The sequence below is a fragment of the Bos javanicus genome, chromosome 1, assembly GCF_032452875.1.
Source record: "Bos javanicus breed banteng chromosome 1, ARS-OSU_banteng_1.0, whole genome shotgun sequence".
Classification (NCBI taxonomy): domain Eukaryota; kingdom Metazoa; phylum Chordata; class Mammalia; order Artiodactyla; family Bovidae; genus Bos; species Bos javanicus.
The window spans coordinates 68,865,433-68,884,268 of NC_083868.1; the positions used below are offsets into that span (position 1 = coordinate 68,865,433).

Consider the following 18,836-nt stretch of genomic DNA (forward strand, 5'->3'; position numbering starts at 1 on the left):
TTCTAGCCCAACAACTGTATTGAAGTGAAAGTGAAAGTGAAGTTGCTCAGTCATGTCTGACTCTTTGCAACTCCATGGACTGTGTAGCCTACCAGGCTCCTCTGTCCATGGGATTTTCCAGGCAAGAGTACTGGTGTGGGCTGCCATTTTCTTCTCCAGGGGATCTTCCCAACCCAGGGATTGAACCCAGGTCTCCTGCATTGCAGACAGATGCTTTACCATCTGGGCCACCAGGGAAGCCCAACAACTGTATTGGGTCTCAGCTAAACCCTGTTAGTGGGCCGTGAGTGAGACAGATGCTGGGTGATAGGGTTTACTGATTAGAACTCAAGACAGATTGTAGGCTCTCATTTGACTTTGCTTTAGACCAGTGGTTCTCTACCATTTAGGGAGCCATTGACCCCTTGGACATCTCATGAAAACTGGAATTACACAATTCTCAGAAAAGTGAACATGTATGGACATATATTCAATAAATTGCATGTATTTTCATGAGTTTCAAGGCCTTTCCCACCACATACATTTTGATGCAAGGTTAAAAAGCCAGTTTCAGTCTACCAGATGCTCCTGGAATGTGCAGCTTAGTATGTCCTCTGGTGAGCAGAGTTGAAGGTTACCTAGGCAACCCTTTGCAGATACCCTTCCCTGCCCCAAGATCCTTGTTTTCCATATTCTGGAGAAGAATTCTAGCTTCATGAGATATTTGGATTACTTTGGTTTCCAATTTGACACATTACATGGTTAGTAGTAATTAGTAGTTTAGTTGCTAAGTTGTGTCTGACTCTTGAGACTCCATGGACAGAGTAGCATGCCAGGCTCCTCTGTCCATGGGATTCACCAGGCAAGAATACTGGAGTGGGCTGCCATTCCTTCTCTGGTGACATGGTTATGCTTCTTTCTAAAGAGATATCAGGCATCATGAGTCAGACCCTTCCTGATCCTGGTCATTTCCTAACTTATGTTAGCTCCTCATAATGCTAAGTCTGTAAGGGAACTTTGTTGTTTATCTCTGGCAAACATTAACTGATCACTCTGATACTGTGGAGAGGGTCTGGGTTGTAGGAGGGAACTCACCATGTCTTAGCTACTCTTCTCTATTCCCTGAAACCCACTAGAGAGACCTCAGTACTCGCTACTGTCCAGTCTAGTCCTGGGCCTTGCTGAGGTACCCATAACCTATTGCCTCTTCTCTAGTTACTGCCCCTTCACTTTTCAGACACTTTCTTATACTTTGAGTTGCATTAGCCCTTTGGCATTTTCTGAATGTTTGTCCCTTGTGTGTACCTCTACCATTATGCTCCTTACTTGATATTAAGATTACACGTTGACATGTCTGAGTCTCCCTCTAAACTGAAAGTCCCTTAAGGTCAGAAACTCTACATTTTTTTCATTTTACCCATAGTGACTGGGACTTTACCTGGCACATATAGATGCTCAGTTAATATTTACTGAGCTGAATTGTACAGTGTTTAGATAATAGCTTAAGGTAATACTTAAGGAGAGATTTTAAAATTCCTTAAAACTCTAAGAGTCTTTCCATGACCAACCCATCTATGTCAGTTTATTCAGAAACCAACACATAATATTGGGGGACATGAGTTCATGCTGTCTCATTTCCATGGGAGGTGTGTGTGTGTGTGTGTGTGTGTGTGTGTGTGTGTGTGTGTCGTGTGATGTACACAGACCTTTCTTCATTGCTGCAATTATTTGAAAACAATCCCAAAATGACTCTTTCAATTCGCTACAGTAATGTCTCCATGTCTATGCCCTTCAATACTTTTTCGTATTTGTTTATCTTTCTGATACCTATTAACGTCTCTATCATCTCTGACTCTTTCTCATTTGGTTCATATATCCTAAGGCAGGCTGGACAGCAGCTACTCTGAGTAGCAACTGAACATCTAACTCAGGACCAAGGACAGCAGCACGCATGTCCTTAAAGTGGGAGAAGGGGCTTTAGTGTGCTAAAGTTTATTCAACATTATGACCTTCGGGTATGGCCTTTCTCACCTATCAGGCTGCACTTGCAATTTTGCAAACCTGGTTTTTACTTAGGCCCTGGTTTTCCATGTCTGTGGTGGACCTGCGTCCAGTCTGTGCCCAGTATGTCCCTCTGGCGTTGCTTCCACCAATGGGCCATTTCATGTTTGGATGCCTGCTTGAACGCCTTCTATAATGACAGAGGCCTAAGCTGACTTTTCTTCAAGTCAACAGTTTCATTTTTAACTAAAGTCATAAAATCCTGATTAAAGTAAAATTAATTAAAATGTTATTGATATGCACACGGGGAAGAAGGAAAGACACTGAGAGTGAGGGTTCCAAGGAGTAAACCTTTTATATGTCAAAACCTCCATAGTACACACCCTCTGCTTCTGAGTACCTGTATAGCTCTCTCTAAACATAGTATAAAAGCAAATATAGTGCTAATGTTCAACAGCTTATTTATATTCATCTCTGGCTAATGTTCTGTGTTACTTTGAGGACCCATCCAAGAGTAATGCTCAGTGTAACAAAAAGACAATAAATCTCCCACCATCACCACCATCTGTAAGGTATGAGCACTTTAAATAACCTGATCAGTTAGAAAAGACTCTGTTAAAAAAAGTGATGAGCAGTATAATTTCTTTTGAAGTGGCCCTTTTCTTGTGTCCAGAGTACATTAAATGATGGCAACTTTTCTGGGAAGGGAGGGAGAGTGAGTGAACCTGTGTATTGCAGCTGAGGTCTCAACTCAAGCTAATGCTAAAGCTTGTGAAGAATAAACAGAAATGGTTTGCTCATTAGCTGGGCTCAGAGAGGTGTTACCCATATGTTTAAAGTGCTAATTATTAGTGATCTTTAAAGGAGCTAATTTAGTAATGGTAAGTGTTACACATTTCTGCTCTTCAGAAGTAGCCTATAAGCCAGGGCTTTATATCTAATATTGACTTTAGGAAGTTAACAGTCAAGTTAGAGTTTGTGTGAAGCATGAGAGAGAGAAAGATGGAGATGGGGTGGACGCAGGCACAAAGCGGGACCAGGAGAGGAAGAGGCACAGCTGCTCTTAAGCACCGTTTGTGTAGAAGGCACTGTGGATGACTAAGATTCAGTTCCTAGGTCACTCATTAAGCACCAGCTGTGTGCCATGCACTGGAGATATGGAGAAAAGCACCCAGTTCCTTCCCTCAAGAGCTTAAGAGTCTAGACAAAGATCTCAATTCAGGGGTGGAGACCTCATTGCAGTGGGGTGCCTGCCATGTGATGTAGAGAGAAGGGAAGCCGGGCCAGCCTGGGGTCAGGAAGGAGTTAGGGAAGGTACTGTGGGGAAGAGGCACACTTCACGATGAAGAAGGGCAGAAAGTGGTCATTGTGAGGAGTGACATTCAGATGCATGCCAGAGTTCGGAGAAGGTAGACCTTGCATCCCCTCATGTAAAGACAGCTCAGTCTGGCCATCCTTGCCAGTTTCTGGCATAACGCCTATCAGTTTGCTTGGAAAAGCTTAATTTTAGTAATTACTGAGAGAGGAGCCCTTTTGTTTTTTTGCACCACCACCACCCTGCCCCTCCCTTTCTGCATTAAGATCAGGTGAGCTGAGGCTTGTGACTATCCTTCTCTCAGAAGTGCTATGGCCTGGTGCTGTGGGGGTGAGAGCCTGCCGCACTATCACTGCTCCGTGGCTGCTGCTCGTGGGGTGGGAGGATGCTGCTGGCTGGTCTGATGTTTGCAAGTGTCAGTGGTGAAGGACACTGCAGGGAGTCAGCCTGACTGGAGGCAATGGGTCCCCAGACTGGGCAGAGGCAATGAATCCCCACACTGTGCTGTGTGTCTGTTGCTGGCACAAAGCTGTTCCTTCTCTTTCTTGGCCAGATTTGTTCCTTCCGTTCAGCTCTGCACACACTTCCTGCCTCAGTGGCAGGTGTTTTAAGGAGAGTGCCAAGGAACATATTTATAGTCCCTGAAAGAGTTTCCCACAGGCAGTTGCCTCAATAGCTCATTAGCGTCTGTAAAGACGAGACAAGACAATCACTTCCATCTGCGTGTGTGTGTGTGTGTGTGTTTCCAGCTCTTTATCTCTCTTACCCTTTCCCCTCTCATCCTTGTCTTGAATTAATATAGGAAAAGAGGATGGAAAGAAAGGACAGTGAGGGGAATAAAGACCACTACCTCTTTGCACCAGTGGGTTCCCTCTCATCCCAGCTGCACTGACAGCATCTTCTCCCAAGAGCTTTCCCCCAACTAGTCCCCACACAGAAGGAGCCATGTCCTTGAGTCTCTTCCCTTTATGAATCGTTCCATGTTGCATCTTCAGGGGGTCTTCCCCAAACTCCCAGCCTGGCAGGCTCCCAGGAGGTACCTCGCAAGCAAACATTCCTCCTGCCTGTCTTGGAACCTAGGGAGAAGATACAAAGAGGCCAAGCTCCAGTGCCCCCCACACCCCATCCCACCAGCCACCTCAGCAGGGGCTGTGTCCCGTCCTACCCTGTCTCCCTGAAGACAGAACAGGATGTCTCATGGAGGTTGGAGTCAGTGCCTGCTGGATCCAAATCCATTCCGGAACTATAGCCTTCCTTTGGGACCAGCCAGATTCTACCAGCTCTGGTCCTTACTGTGGCACAATCCAGCTCTCTGAGCTTCTGTAGGCATTTGCAGCCACATCTTTGCTGGAGGCCTTCTCAGGAGCCCAACCTGTTGAGAATGATCAGGTTCAGAGTGAGATCACACAGCCCACCCCTTACCACCATGCCTTTCTAACCCTGCTGTTCTGTTCAGCCAGTAATCTCTCCATCTGTAGCACACGGTTTGCTTTCCCCTTTCTCTCTGCCTTGGCATGTACTGCTTCCCATCAGAGCATTCTTCTTTGGCCCCTCCCTTATTCAAAATCTGGTTCAAAGATCACCTCCTGGGGGAACCATCCTGACCACTCACCACTCTTACTCTCTGTCTTCTTAGGACCTGTGTGTGCTCAGTCTCAGTTCAGTATTTCTTTAGCCTCTTTTGCATGACAGGCACTGTGCTGGGTGCTAGGGTAGAGCACCAAGTAAGACATGGTCCCCACCCTTGGGGTATGGTGGGCAGTTAATGGGGGAACAGAATGAAAACCCAGAAATACCTTTTAGGAGTAACAGAGTACAAGGTATAGTCAGGGACAGCTCAACCTGACGCTGGTGGTCAAACAAACTGCCCAGAAGGAGTGATTCATTAGAGAAAGACTGAAGAGGCAGGATCAACAGTATCAAGTGACTGAATCGATATTTGCAATAGAGGGGAGTCTGGGATATGCCTCCAAGGTTCTGTTTTGGTAACTCAGTGGGTGATGGCAGCAGTAATCAGGGTAGAGGGGATGTGGGCCAGCCATGTTGGAGGCAAGATGGGAGGATCTTTATCAGCATCTCAGAATCTAAGTTATCTTTTTGTACTGTGTCTGGTAGCTTTCTGGTGTCAGAGGAAATAGGCATTAGGTATTAGGCAGAAAACTCTCAGAGGGCAAAAATTGGGTCTCCTCTCCTAAGGAGCAAATTGCCCAGGATGAGCACTGTGCTCTCCATAGATGTGATGCTCCCTAGGGTGACAGCCCCTCTCCTTCTCTGTTTCTCATCCAGTGTTGCCCAGTGTTCAGGGCTTTGTACCGTGGGTGGGAGAGCAGGTGTGGCAAACAGGCATACGCCACTTGGATGCTCTATCCTCCAGGGCTGTCTCAGAGATGGCAACTTGGCCTGTAAATATGATCAGTGGCAGTGCTTGTGGTACTGAGAACAGTTCCAGAAGGCAGAGGGGTCTGAGGCCTGGTGTAGAGGAAGATTTGTTGTGAAATTAAAGCATCTGGTCTATGAGAAAGTGATTTAAACTACCAAAATTCTGAGCAGTTTGAACAAGTGTTATTCATAAAAGTTCCTACCATAAAAAAATATGACATGGTCCAGTCTCAGTGCCCTGGAGGAGGATAGCCTTCCTGGATAGCCTTTTTATTCCAGAGCTGGATTTGAGTTTTGGGTCACAGAGTAATGGCTGAATCTCTGGAATCCTATGCAGGGGGTTGGCCGTGAGCAGAAGCCCTAGATCAGATTTTAGGGGTTCAGTTTAGACTGGGCTAAAGGATGCTTTTGTCTATCTCCGCTTCTGAGGCAACTCTGGAATACAAAGACAAACTTTAGAGTATAGCACTTTCCTAAACATGATGTGTATTCCTCACCTGAGCTTCTTGTTAAAATACAGGTTCTGTTTCTGTAGGTCTGGGGTAGGGCCTGGGATTCTGCTTTTCTAGCAAGATTCTAGCTGTTCGGTGATGCTTGTTACTTTAAGTAGCAAGCAGTTAGGACTCATCCTTAAGGCTTTCCTCTGGACTCCTTTGCATTCATGTTATCCTGTCTCTGACAATAGCTCACTGTCTTGTCTGCATGCCTACTTACCTCTGCCTGGAAGCCTCCTGGAGAGCAGGATCCATTTCTTTTTTTTTTTTTTTTTCCATTTAGGTTGTTATGTAATACTGAGCAGAGTTCTCTGTGTTATACAGTAGGTCCTTTTTGATTACCCATTTTAAATACAGCAGTGTATACACTCAGGATCTTTTAATTTTCTGGTTCTCTTTGTCTACAATGCTCTTTCCCAAAACAACAAGATCCACAGACACTTCTTTTTTTTTTTCTTCCCACCCTCTCCCTCTCCCACAGAGTCCATAAGACTGTTCTATACATCAGTGTCTCTTTTGCTGTCTCGTATACAGGGTTATCGTTACCATCTTTCTAAATTCCATATATATGCGTTAGTATACTGTATTGGTGTTTTTCCTTCTGGCTTACTTCACTCTGTATAATAGGCTCCAGTTTCATCCACCTCATTAGAACTGATTCAAATGTATTCTTTTTAATGGCTGAGTAATACTCCATTGTGTATATGTACCACTGCTTTCTTTATCCATTCATCTGCTGATGGACATCTAGGTTGCTTCCATGTCCTGGCTATTATAAACAGTGCTGCGATGAACATTGGGGTACACGTGTCTCTTTCCCTTCTGGTTTCCTCAGTGTGTATGCCCAGCAGTGGGATTGCTGGATCATAAGGCAGTTCTATTTCCAGTTTTTTAAGGAATCTCCACACTGTTCTCCATAGTGGCTGTACTAGTTTGCATTCCCACCAACAGTGTAAGAGGGTTCCCTTTTCTCCACACCCTCTCCAGCATTTATTACTTGTAGACTTTTGGATCGCAGCCATTCTGACTGGTGTGAAATGGTACCTCATAGTGGTTTTGATTTGCATTTCTCTGATAATGAGTGATGTTGAGCATCTTTTCATGTGTTTGTTAGCCATCTACTTGTCAAAGTATAACCAAAGCTTAACATAAGGCCTCACACATAATAGGGTTCAAGAAATAATTGATAAAAGAATGACTCTGGGAATAGGAAATTGTCCAAATAGTGCCCAAACTAAGGTTTGGCCTAATGAGCTCTTGGAACTCTCAGCTCTAAGCCAAATCATTTTTGTGTGGCAGATCAGTCAGTCTTTCAGTGCCACCATGATCAAGCCTTCCATCCTGGACACACAGGGTTGGAGTGGAAAGAGGAGATGGAGACCAGAGCACTGGGCAACTTGCTGTCTCAGTAGCTAAACAGGGTTCGGGCCCATTTGATGCAACATTAGAATACTTAACACAGTAACTTCTAAGTGCAAATTAAGGGGGAGTGACTGCAAACCAAAAGGAAACAAAAAGCAATCCATGGGTACCCTGGCAGCTTTCACCTCCAAATGTTCAACAGTGGCTTATTTGTTTTTTGTTGAAATCAGGATTGCTTCCTAAAGAAGGTTACCTAGATGATGCTCCAGCTCCCCTGAGAGACTCCCTGCTATCCCAGAGCTATGGAACCACAGACAGGGCCTGTGACAGAGGGCCAGTTGTGCTCCTGCCTCAGGGAGCCACACAGAGGCTGGGAACCAGATGAGGGTGATTGGCATCTTCTTGCATGGGAACAGTGACTAGGAAAATGTGAAGAGGAGCAGGCAGCAGCAATGTGAGCATAGCCCATTTGGAGTGAGGAGTAGGCAAGAGTGGGGCTTGGAGAAGACCCATGCTGGAGATCCTGGGGCGATGGCAGTGGTAACTTTTACTTCCCTAATAGATGTAGAGCATTTGAACGTTGCTAATTAACAGAACAGCAGGCTTGTAATTCTGACAGCAGCAGGACGTGAATGGGGTGGGACTAGCACTGAGCACCAGCGAAGTGTGTCTTTGTCCATAAGATAAAGCACAGCATTCATGTTGGGTCAGGTCCATGAGGGAGCCCCCTGGTTCTTTCTTTTCCTGCAGTAACTGCAAGAGCACAGGGGCTTTTATTTCTTCCCAGGCTTTCTTTAGAGGTAGCAAGGGACCTAGGGTTTATAGTCTATTAGTGCCATCAAATATACCTTTATATCAGAGAGAGAATTTGCCATTCAGGCCTGCCTCCTTCAAAGTGTGATGCCCCCGGAAGTTCTCCTGTCACTAGTCTCTCATTTTGGTAACTTGGCTGTCTGCAAAATGGTGTGATGTGCCCTGAGTATTCCAATTTCTAAATTGATTCCTGGGGAAGAATGGACTGGAAGTCCAAGGAAGAGTTGTTCTGTCTTCCTGAAGTATACTGAATCATGTCAGGAAATTGGTTCTTTCAAAGCATACTGATCTGATAATCTAAGGATCTCAAAGGCCAATAAATATGAGGAAAAGGTTTAAAAAGTCTCAGAATGCTAGAGCTGAGTGGTACTCTGGAGATCATCTACTCAGATCACCAGCATTTGGTGTGACAGATGAGGCCACTGACCTTGTGCAAGTCACTTTAGGAAAGGTTAACATTTCATTCATATATTTATTTTGTCATCAAATATTTATTGAACATTTACTATGAGTCTGTGCAGACATGTACCTAGTAGTGAAAACATGTTGCTATTTCATTGGTTCTGTTTGAGTTAGTGTTCAATGAAGTTTTCCTTTCTTACAGACTATGTATGACAACTGGTTTCACAAGGGCCATGGGGTTATTGATACATAGGATCTTTAGCCAGTGCAAATAGGTTTTCTATGCAAGGTCACCAACTTCTGAGCTGCTAGACTAATTAGTTTAGCTCTACTTGGCTTTACATAATACATACATTGTTGAAAAGTTATTTGTAATTCAATTTCTGGCAAATAGGAAACTAATTCAAACCACTAAGGCAACTTTTATTTAAAGAGACCCTGGATCACATCCTTTTATAATGTGAAAAATGTTGTTGCTGTTGGAAATGATTATCCTTTAGTTAGGGATTTTGTAAACCTGGACCCTTTAGGTTTTCTTATGGCTGGACACACAACCTAGGAAATAGCTCAGCTGTGGTCTGAATTGGATGGGGAAAACTCTGGCCTGGGAAGAGAAAGGACCCCCAACCCCTGCCAGGAATCATAGACCAGCCCAACCCAAGATAGTGACATATACTTGGAGCAGTAACTGCAAGCTGCCTGGATAAGCTGCTCCTCTTCTCTCAGGCCTTGGAGTCTGGAGTGGAGAAGGAGGAGGTGGGGCTTGATGAGTGGGGTCTGCAGAATGGAATTCCAAGCGCTCCCTCTGTGTCTCTCTATAGGTGGGAGGTGGTAGGATGGGTAACCTTTTGCTTCTGTTATAGCATTTTCTTCCTTAATTGTCTGGGAACTGTATGGAAATTAGAGCCATCTTGTATACTTTACTGGGCTTCCCTTGGGGCTCAGCTGGTAAAGAATCTGCCTGCAATGTGGGAGACCTGGGTTTGATCCCTGGGTTGAAAAGATCCCTTGGAGAAGGAAAAGGCTACAGCGACTTTCATTTTCTGTATACTTTAACATGGTAGAGCAGGAGAGAAACAACAGTGGAAAAAAATAGGACAAGAGTTTAGGAGACAAGAGGGTTATGTGGATTGTTGTTATACAGTAATATTTCATTAGCTTGGGTCTTGCTGTTTTTGAACTTGGAAATAATCTGGAAGGACACAGAACTGAAGTTTAACTTATTAAGTTTTTTTCTCTAGAAATTAATAGTGTATGTAGTGATGTCAAGGAGAATGTTTTAAAACTGATGTATAGAAAGATGTATTCCATATATGAAAATAAAACTTTTGATGCAGATATATCATTCTGTGCACATAACTCATGTGTTAAAGATGATCTCTGTCTAGCTGGTAAAGTCTAATAGGACTCTTCCTTGCCCAGGAAACTGAAGCTTATTCTTATTGCATCATGGTGAAAAATTATCTATGTATCTATTTGTAATTTTTTACGATAATTTATGTTGACCCTTGGAGAAGGCAATGGCAACTCACTCTAGTGTTCTTGCCTGGAAAATCCCATGGAAGGAGGAGCCTGGTAGGCTGCAGTCCATGGGGTTGCGAAGAGTCAGACATGACTGAGCAACTTCACTTTCACTTTTCACTTTCATGCATTGGAGAAGGAAATGGCAACCCACTCCAATGTTCTTGCCTGGAGAATCCCAGGGAAGGGGGAGCCTGGTGGGCTGCTATCTATGGGGTTGCACAGAGTTGGACACGACTGAAGCAACTTGGCAGCAGCAGCAGCACATTGATCCTAATTACTTTCTACTGGTGAGGTTTAATAGCTTTCCTTTGTTGGAAGATAAAGTCAGAGCATAAAGATCAGTACAAACAAAGATAGAAAGTACAAAAAGTCCTATAGTTAGAACTTTCTTTTTATGGTGTTATTTTTTTCCTTCTATTGCCCACAGTCTTCTCAAAGTGAGCCTTGCAGCTGGTTACTTCAGCATCAGCTGCTCTGGGTCAGCTTATAAAGAGAAGCAACTGATGAGCAAAAAGCATCACTGTCTACATTTAGTGAAAAATGAAAATGAGGAAATAGATGGAAGGGTCAGAGATCCTTTGTAAATTTGTCTTGGGCTAGCATATGACCTCTTACCATGGACACTGGCATTCTGAGCCTGCTTCTCCTCTTTGGTTGAGTGTGCAACTGTCTTATTTCCCTTCTCTAGGCAGTGATCTTAGTCCTGGGGTGTTGCCAAAATTCCCAACAATTTTGGATGCTTGAAATAGTCAGTGATTAGGAATTGAGACGCTTTGAGCAAGACCATCCTTCTCAACACGTTTCTCCCCTTTGTAGATTATCAGGTTGGGCGCACAAGGGAGAAAGCAAGTGGAGAAAGGCATTGAAGGGGTGTCCGTGGTCTCTAGCTCTGTCTCACTGAGCCCACACAGGGCTGCCTTTCTTCTGGGGTCCCTCTGTGCCATGTTCCTGAAGGTGGTACACAGCAGAAATTCCATTTACAGCTTGCAGGGCTCTGAGTGTGGGCTGGCTCTCCCTGAGAGTCCTCTGGGGTACTCAGGATAAATGACAAGGGGTGGTGACATGGCCTGGAGTTTGTATGTGTGCATGTGTAAGCTGAGTCCTCCCTTCCCACACATCTAACACCAGCCTGGGTTGTCCTTTGCTTCCTGAGGTTGCTGTTTCTCCAGGCACATTGTTATTTTCTATTCTGTGTGAGCCCCAGGCCTCTGCCTCCAGCCTCCTAACAGGAGCTCAGCTGGACCCCAGAAATGACTTTCCACCTGAGAAATGAGATTTAGGCAGAGAGTGAGCTGCTGAAGAAGGGAGTGCATTTGCTTCCCGTGGAATTGCCATTGCTCATCAGTCGTTCATGTGGACTGATGACAGTGACACTGAAGGAAGGGAGAAGAGCTGGAAAATGCTTTGCTCGACTTTGCTTCTCAGGAATTTTCACTTTTTCCATCTGTAAAATGAAGACTAACAGTTGCTATGCCACATAGAGGAAAAAGCAAAAGGAATTATTTAGGACATTGTGGTCCACCTTGATGTTAACTTGACTTGTTCAACAGATATTTACTGAGTGTCTAGTGTGTAACATTCACTATGTACCAGCCACTGTGCTAGCACTGGAAGTACAAAAACGATTTCCAAAAAGCCCCCATTTTCAAGTGCACAGCAATGGGGCTGTAGTTTTGCTTCCAGGACATGGTATTTTGTGTATAATTGGGGGGGCGGGTGAGTTGCACTGTCGTCTTCTTGAAAAGGACCCAGAGGGGCATACTCTTGGTCACCCCTGTGGATTGGCATCATATCAAAGTGTCCTTTCTGTTGTGGAGCCTCTCCTGCTCTTGGGCTAGGCTGTGGGCCCCAAAGAGGGCATTATTTTCTGGCCCATGAGGGGATTGAAAAGCTAAGGGGGGAACCGAGGGATTCAGTCTTTGGACCCCTTTCACTCTGATTCCTTCTGTTTTATTCTCTGACAGGCTCTTTTCGGAATGATGGTTTGAAAGCTTCTGATGTCCTTCCCATCCTAAAGGAAAAAGTGGCCTTCGTGTCTGGTGAGTGTCTATGCAAGTTTCCTCTGTTACAGATCTAGAGAAGTTTGTGTGTGTGTGTGTGGGGGGGGTGGGGAATGTGTGCAGGCATGCACTTCTTTGTGTGCTAATGAGAAAGAGGTGGGGATGGTGGTGATGTTCAAAGCAGCTGCTCCTCTCTCCAGAGGTAGGCAGAAAGGGAAAGGAGCACTTTGGTCCCCACTGGGTATCCTGGAGGACATTCACAACCAAAGGTGGGTCCATCATGCACCCACGCACATCCACCTCACCTTGTCCTACCCTTCCAGGCCTGTCAGGCCTGTGGGAGCTGCTGAGGCCCCTCTGAGAGATGCAAGGGTCTGTCCCCTTCACACGTTCCCACAGGTTTTATTTAGTTTCATCTCTAAGTGGGTCAAGGACAAGAGATGTAAATTTTTTTCTGGCTCTTCCTTATCTCTTCTTCTAGCAAAGGGAACTCAAGTGAGTAATTGTATCTATTTTTTGTTTTTCTGAATAATATTCATTTCTGACTTTTCTCTATAGCATGTCTTGTGCACCCTGTGTTTTGCTGCAGGCCAGGCACTTGTTTTTGCAAATAAAGTTTTATTGGAACATAGCCCATGTTTAGTAGTGTATTAGCTTCCTCTTGCCACAAACTTGGTGGCTTACAACAATAGACATGTATTCGCTCACAGTTATGGAGGCCAAAAGTCCAAAATCAGTTTCCTGGACTGAAATCAAGATGTGAGCAGTGCTGTGCTCCCTCCAGAGGTTCTGGGGGAGACTTTGATTCTTGCTTCTTTTCGCTTCTGGGGGCTGCCAGCATCCTTTGGCCTGTGGCCATGCCACTCCCATCTCTGCCTCCTTGGTGGTATTGCCTTCTGCTCTTCTGTTTATGTTAGATCCTTCTGCCTCACAGTAAGGATACCTGTGACTTCACTTGGGGGCCCACTCAGACCACCCAGGATAATCTTTCCATCTCTAGAGCGCTAACAATCACTATCTATAGAAACTCTTTTTCCAAATAAGGTAACATTTACAGGTTCCAGAGATTAGGGCTTGATATGCTTGGGGGCCATTATTCAGTCTACTACCAGTGTTGCCAATGGCTGCTTTGTTGCTGTAATAGCAGAGTTGAGTAGTTCTACCAGAGACCAGATGACCACAGCCATCTGACCCTTTAAGAAAAAGTCTGGTAACTGCTGATGTAATTGAAACTGAACTATGAGGTGTACCAGCATCACTATGGGTGCCAGTTCTAGGCCATCAATATAGGCCTCCTGGCTCAGAGTCTCTAGCAGGGGCTGAGGGAATGGCAGTGTCCATAGCCAGGGATCAGATTTTTAAAAAAATACACCCAGGTACTTAGGCTTCATAGATTGAACTTTTGTTTCTGGATGATTCTGGCCATCTACAAGGAGTGACAATGGAATCACAGGGAAAGAGCCAGCAGAGTCCTTCAGTGCAGGGGTTCACTCCATAGGCACTGCTGGGCGCACTGATGGGTGACAGCCAAAATGGAGAGAAGGGAGAAAGGGGGCGGGGGGGTTGAGGAAGGAGAAACCAAGCAGCAGGTGTCTCCCCCCCCGCTGGAGGGGAGACTGATAACTCAGAGTGTAGGGATGGGAAGTGAAGGCGGAGTATGTGATGGGAGTAGTCAAGCCTTTGTAAGTACTAAGTGCATTCTATATTAGTAGTAGTAGTAGTAGCAGTAGTAGTGGTATCCTGGTGGCTTAGACGGTAAGGAATCTGCCTGCAATGTGGGAGACCTGGGTTTGATCCCTAGGTTAGGAAGATCCGCTGGAGAAGGGCATGTCAACCCACTCTAGTATTCTTGCCTGGGCAGAGGGACCTGGCAGGCTACTGCAGGTTACAGTCTATGAAGTCGCAAAGAGTCAGACACGACTGAGCGACTAAGCACAGCAGTGTAGTGGTAATAATAATATAGTGTTTTGCTACTGTTTTTGCTGTTAGAGTGGCTGGGAAGCTCCCCTTCTCCATTAGCATTAGGCACTGGTATATCTTATTAGGTAATGAGCCCCTGTCACTGAAGAAGCTGAAGCTTAGGCTGGATCCTTGACTCGATCAGGTGGCAGTGAGTTCAGTATGGGTGGAGACAGAAGACAGCCTCTGAAGCCTTCATAGACTTGGATCTGAGTGCTCACTGAGCATTTTGGGAAGACCTTGTGTAGAAGTCTTGGGACTGCTGAGTAGCACCAGGGCTCTGACCTCTACTGCTGTCCATCATCTGGGCTCCCAGGACATGGCCACAATCTCTAGGGAGCCAGAGTGTTTCTCTTCCTCTTCTTTAATGCCTTGAGCCTGTTTAAACAGGTGTCCTACCTCTGCCCAGGTGTCCTGCTCATCCTTCCATTCTCTTATGCCTGAGGCTCCCTCTATCTGCAGTGCCTTTGAGCCATTCCTCTGCTTCCAAAGTCAGTTCCCACTTTGCCTCCTCCTGGAGGTCATCCTGGCTTTAATGCATACCCTCTGAGCACCATCCTGTTGGACAGCAGTTCAGGGCATATGAATGCAGACATGTTACAGTCTGGCATCGGGACCCTAGCTTGATTGTTTGTGGCTTATTTTTTCCCATGTGAATTCCATTAGAGCCCTGGAGCAGGGTCCAGCCAGCCCTAGAAAAGAGCTTTCCAAGCGTCAGGAGGTTTCCTCAGGGTGTACAGAGCAGCAATGTGCCAGAAAGATGGTCAGTCAAGTGAGAGGCAGGTAGCTGCTTCCCAGAATGGGACCAAGGGGGCCAGTGGGCAACTCATGCCCACGTGTCCATGTGGGCCACCCTTTCCCCCGACAACCACAAGTCTGTTCTCTATGTGAGGTAAGTCTTATTCATTTGCAAGTGGTGCTAGGAACTTTGGGGTTTAGGGAGTGTTGTCCTTCTGTGCCTGGTAAGGACACTGAGGGTGCCAGAGAGATGACTGGCTGCAGCTAAAAAAAAAAACCCCAAACAAAAAACAAACCAAAAAAGGCATTTGTATCCTAAGCTTTTAGAAGACCAAACACAAAAATAAAAATAAAGAAACCCAGAATTAAGTAATGCAGTGTACCGGATCCATGTCTCTCTGAGAAAAAGCCCTGCAGGAAGTGTTGAGCAGAGAAACCAAGTGCTGGTTAAGCCCCCTCCCCTGCTGGTGCCCTGGTGTGGCCAAGGCAAGGGGAAGCTGTGCTGCCATGGGAACGGGCATTTGGAATAATCCAGGGCCCACCAGTGTGTGGGCGAGTGCACGTGTGTGCAACAGAATCTGTGGCTGTGCTCAGGCAGCCTGCATCGTTCCAGCCCTGCCCCATCTTGCTCTGTGTTCTCAGCCATGGGCTCTCCCTCTGCTCTCTCTCCAGCTTCCTTCATGTGCTTCTGCCTCCCACTTTCAGCACCCATTGTCCCTTCTCTCCAGCCTCCCTGTGTAGACCCTTTTCACCCTGTTCTCTGTGTGTGCTCACACCCTCATCTGGCTCCTCCCGATGTCCCTCTTTGCCACCTTATCCACCATCAACATCATGCCCCTTGTTCTCAGAGGAACTCCACACTGCCATGGCACCACCATTTATACTCTGGACCCATGTCTCAAAGCATGTTCCATAGAAAAACAGGTACATGAGATGATCCTCAAAAAAGAAAAAAGGGCTTACTCTCAAGTAAACTTGGGTAATGCTGCCTATTGTAGCCACCTTCTTGGAGACTGTCCATTCAAAACATGAAAGCATTTCCCAAAATACAAATAACACATTCTCTTAAAAATACCCTGTGTATCCATCAGCATCTTGCAGAACTACAGTTGTATGGGCCAAACTTTTGGTATGATTCCCTAGAGGTGTTTTTCTTGTCCTCCTCCAAAATTACCCTAATCTACTTGTCCCCACTGGAGCCTGGTTCCCCCTGAAAAATATGAGTGCCATCTTCCTCCACCTCAATCAGCAAAGCCTTAACTTCCCTTGCCTTTGAACTTGCCTCCTACCTAGGCCTGTCCTGCCCTGCTTTTGCGGAAGGAGATCAGTGCCTTTTCTAGCACATCAGACCACTCCCTCCCTATTTATCCTCTATATTCCCAGCCTCTATTCCCAGCACCAAAGCCTCAATTAACTGGCAAACAGCAGGTGTTGGATAAGTAAGGGGATGGCGCTGCTGAAGATCCTGCCATCATCTCTATCAACTTTTAAAAACTTTGCTTTTTTTGTCTCCACTGTCTGGGGCCCACTCCACAATGCACCTTGAGTTCAGCAAAGGGTTCTCATTCTTTATCTCTACTTAGTGCCCTCTGGAACCTCAGCACTCATGTTAATTATCAGTCAAATCCTACAGCTTCATGGCTCCTCAATCTCCTTGGCACTGAAGTCTTCCACCTCCTTACTGTAGCCACGCACATTCAAGACCTTGACCTTGATATGTCTGTCTGTAGCCTTATCTTCTTACCCATGACTGCTTCTGGTGTTCCCCTGTCAGTTGGGGAAATATGGATATCAGGTAAATAAAACATATGCTGTTCCCTCTCCTTTGAGAACTCACAAAGAAGCAGGCCATTTTCCTTCCTCCCCAAGTCCTCCCCACTTAATCTATGCATGAGCTCTGTTCTGCCTTTGCTCAGGTTACAGGCTAGCATGGACACCATGGCCAGACCTTCAACAGAGCTCTCATTAAAGCCAGATACCTGCACCTACCCTTAAACCTACATCATACCCAGTCTGGCTGTCCATTCTCTAGGAACACTCTCCAAAGATGGTCCATCCTCCCTTTCCCCAGTACCTCAAGCCTACTCTGACCTTCAACACTATTTTACCTAGACAAAGTGTCTCCTAGGCAGGCTGAACTTTTTGTCTTTCTAACTTATGTCTGTTTTTTCCTTCCTCTTTGAGTCTACCACAGACAAAAGATCAGGGCCCCCCCTCTTGTACCTGTCCTGAAGCCTTTATCCATCCCTTGTCTCCATTTTTTCCAGCACAGATTCTCTTCCTTTATGCCTGTTCCTCCTTTTCTTCCTACAATCTTGCAAGTTAATCTTCCTTCTGAAAAATACCTGACTTGGTCCTGCTGCCCACTCTGGACTCCATATCCATTCATTTTTCCTGGAGGGAAGGGATTCCACTCCCCTGGGTCATCTCCCCCACCCTCCCCATCCCATGTCCCCCGCCACCACTCACCACCATCTGGAACCTTCTGCAGCCAAGATTATGAAACTCTTGACTCCCAGGGAAGAACTGGCTTCTGCTCAGGAGGGACAATGCCCACATCCTTCCAAGCCTCTTAGGTAGTCTTTGCCATCACACCAACCTTGGCTCCCCAGGTTCCCTTCTCTTAAACCATCCACAGAAGAAAGACTGTGAGAAAGGCAATAGCTGCAGTTAAAACCACCCAAGAGTGAAAATCTTTCAAATGAGGTCAACACTGCAGGCGAAGGTTGATAGTGAGGGAGAGCCTCCTAGCTTTGAGGAAACTTTCCTCTTGATCCCTTTACTTCCTCTTCCCCCTGTGAAGGCAGTTGGGAGATGGGGATCATTTCCAAGGTAGATGAGATGAGATTGGTCACCCATATTCAGAGCTGAGAGCCTGTGGTTTTTAAGGTTTGAAGTTGGGGGTCAGGATCCAACTCTGTGGTATGTGTACACAAATACGGCTGGGTGGGGGCTGCAGGGAGGGGGGATGGTGGTGGTGAAATATTTTTCCTTCAGGGCCAGATCTCTCAGTGGCCATGATCTTGTTTGACCTTTTTCTCCTTGCAGCCTTCTTATTTCTTCCTGAGGAGTATCCTGCAATGAGTTGGACTTTGTTTGTTTAGACTCCCTCTGTCTTGTGATTTCTGGACCCCACAATCAGAGGGAAACAATATTCATGAACTCATACTTGAGTGGGATCCTGGGAGGCTTGGAAAGTGCCCTTCTTCAAGGCGCTGCCCTTTAAGCTTGCTTTCCAGTATTGGTGGTGGCCTTGCCAGCCTTTCCTCCCTCTTGCACTAGATCCCTTTGTAGACCTGCTCTGGGGGTGTCAGGTGGCAGCCTGAGATCATGACAGAGTCTTCTTTGTGAAATGGCCAGTGCCTGTAAGGACACAGTTACTGCACCTTAGCTTTGTCCTCATTTAACCTTTTTGGGAAATTTGGTCCTGCTTCCTAATCATAGCATCCACTAATGAATAAATTTTTAATCACAGAATAAATCAGGAGTAGAAAGTTTGGAAAATAGAGGAAAGAAAAAGCAACCATGTAAAACCCCAGCATCCTGATAGCAAACAATGATCATTGTCGCAGTTACTCCTCCCCACTTTTTTTTTAAACCAGATGTTTAGAAGACATTTGTAATCATAGTGTGTACATATGCGTTTGCAGTGATTAAGACCTTGAGCATCCTATTTCCAATGAAGATTCATGGGCTTCTCCAGCAAGAGTGACAGGTGGCACTTAGGCAGGCAGGCAGGCAGGGGTGGATCCTTGGCTGTGTAGACCACACTTAGGTCTTTTCTATGAACCTAAAAACCTCCTAGCAATGATGTCCTAGCTGGATGCTTTAGGGGCTTCTCACCACGGTATTCAGTTAACCCTGAGCACT

The 18,836-nt window shown here is 45.8% G+C and overlaps 1 protein-coding gene across 20 annotated transcripts in view; it reads left to right on the top strand.

Moving 5' to 3' along the window:
- Positions 1 to 18,836, top strand: part of KALRN (kalirin RhoGEF kinase) — a 689,867-nt gene that overhangs the window by 190,630 nt on the left and 480,401 nt on the right. For all 20 annotated transcript variants that reach the window (XM_061408919.1, XM_061409480.1, XM_061409007.1 and 17 more), the window contains exon 2: positions 12,234 to 12,308. In XM_061408919.1, the coding sequence (XP_061264903.1) occupies positions 12,234 to 12,308 (75 nt within the window). The remainder of the gene's footprint in view (positions 1 to 12,233; positions 12,309 to 18,836) is intronic.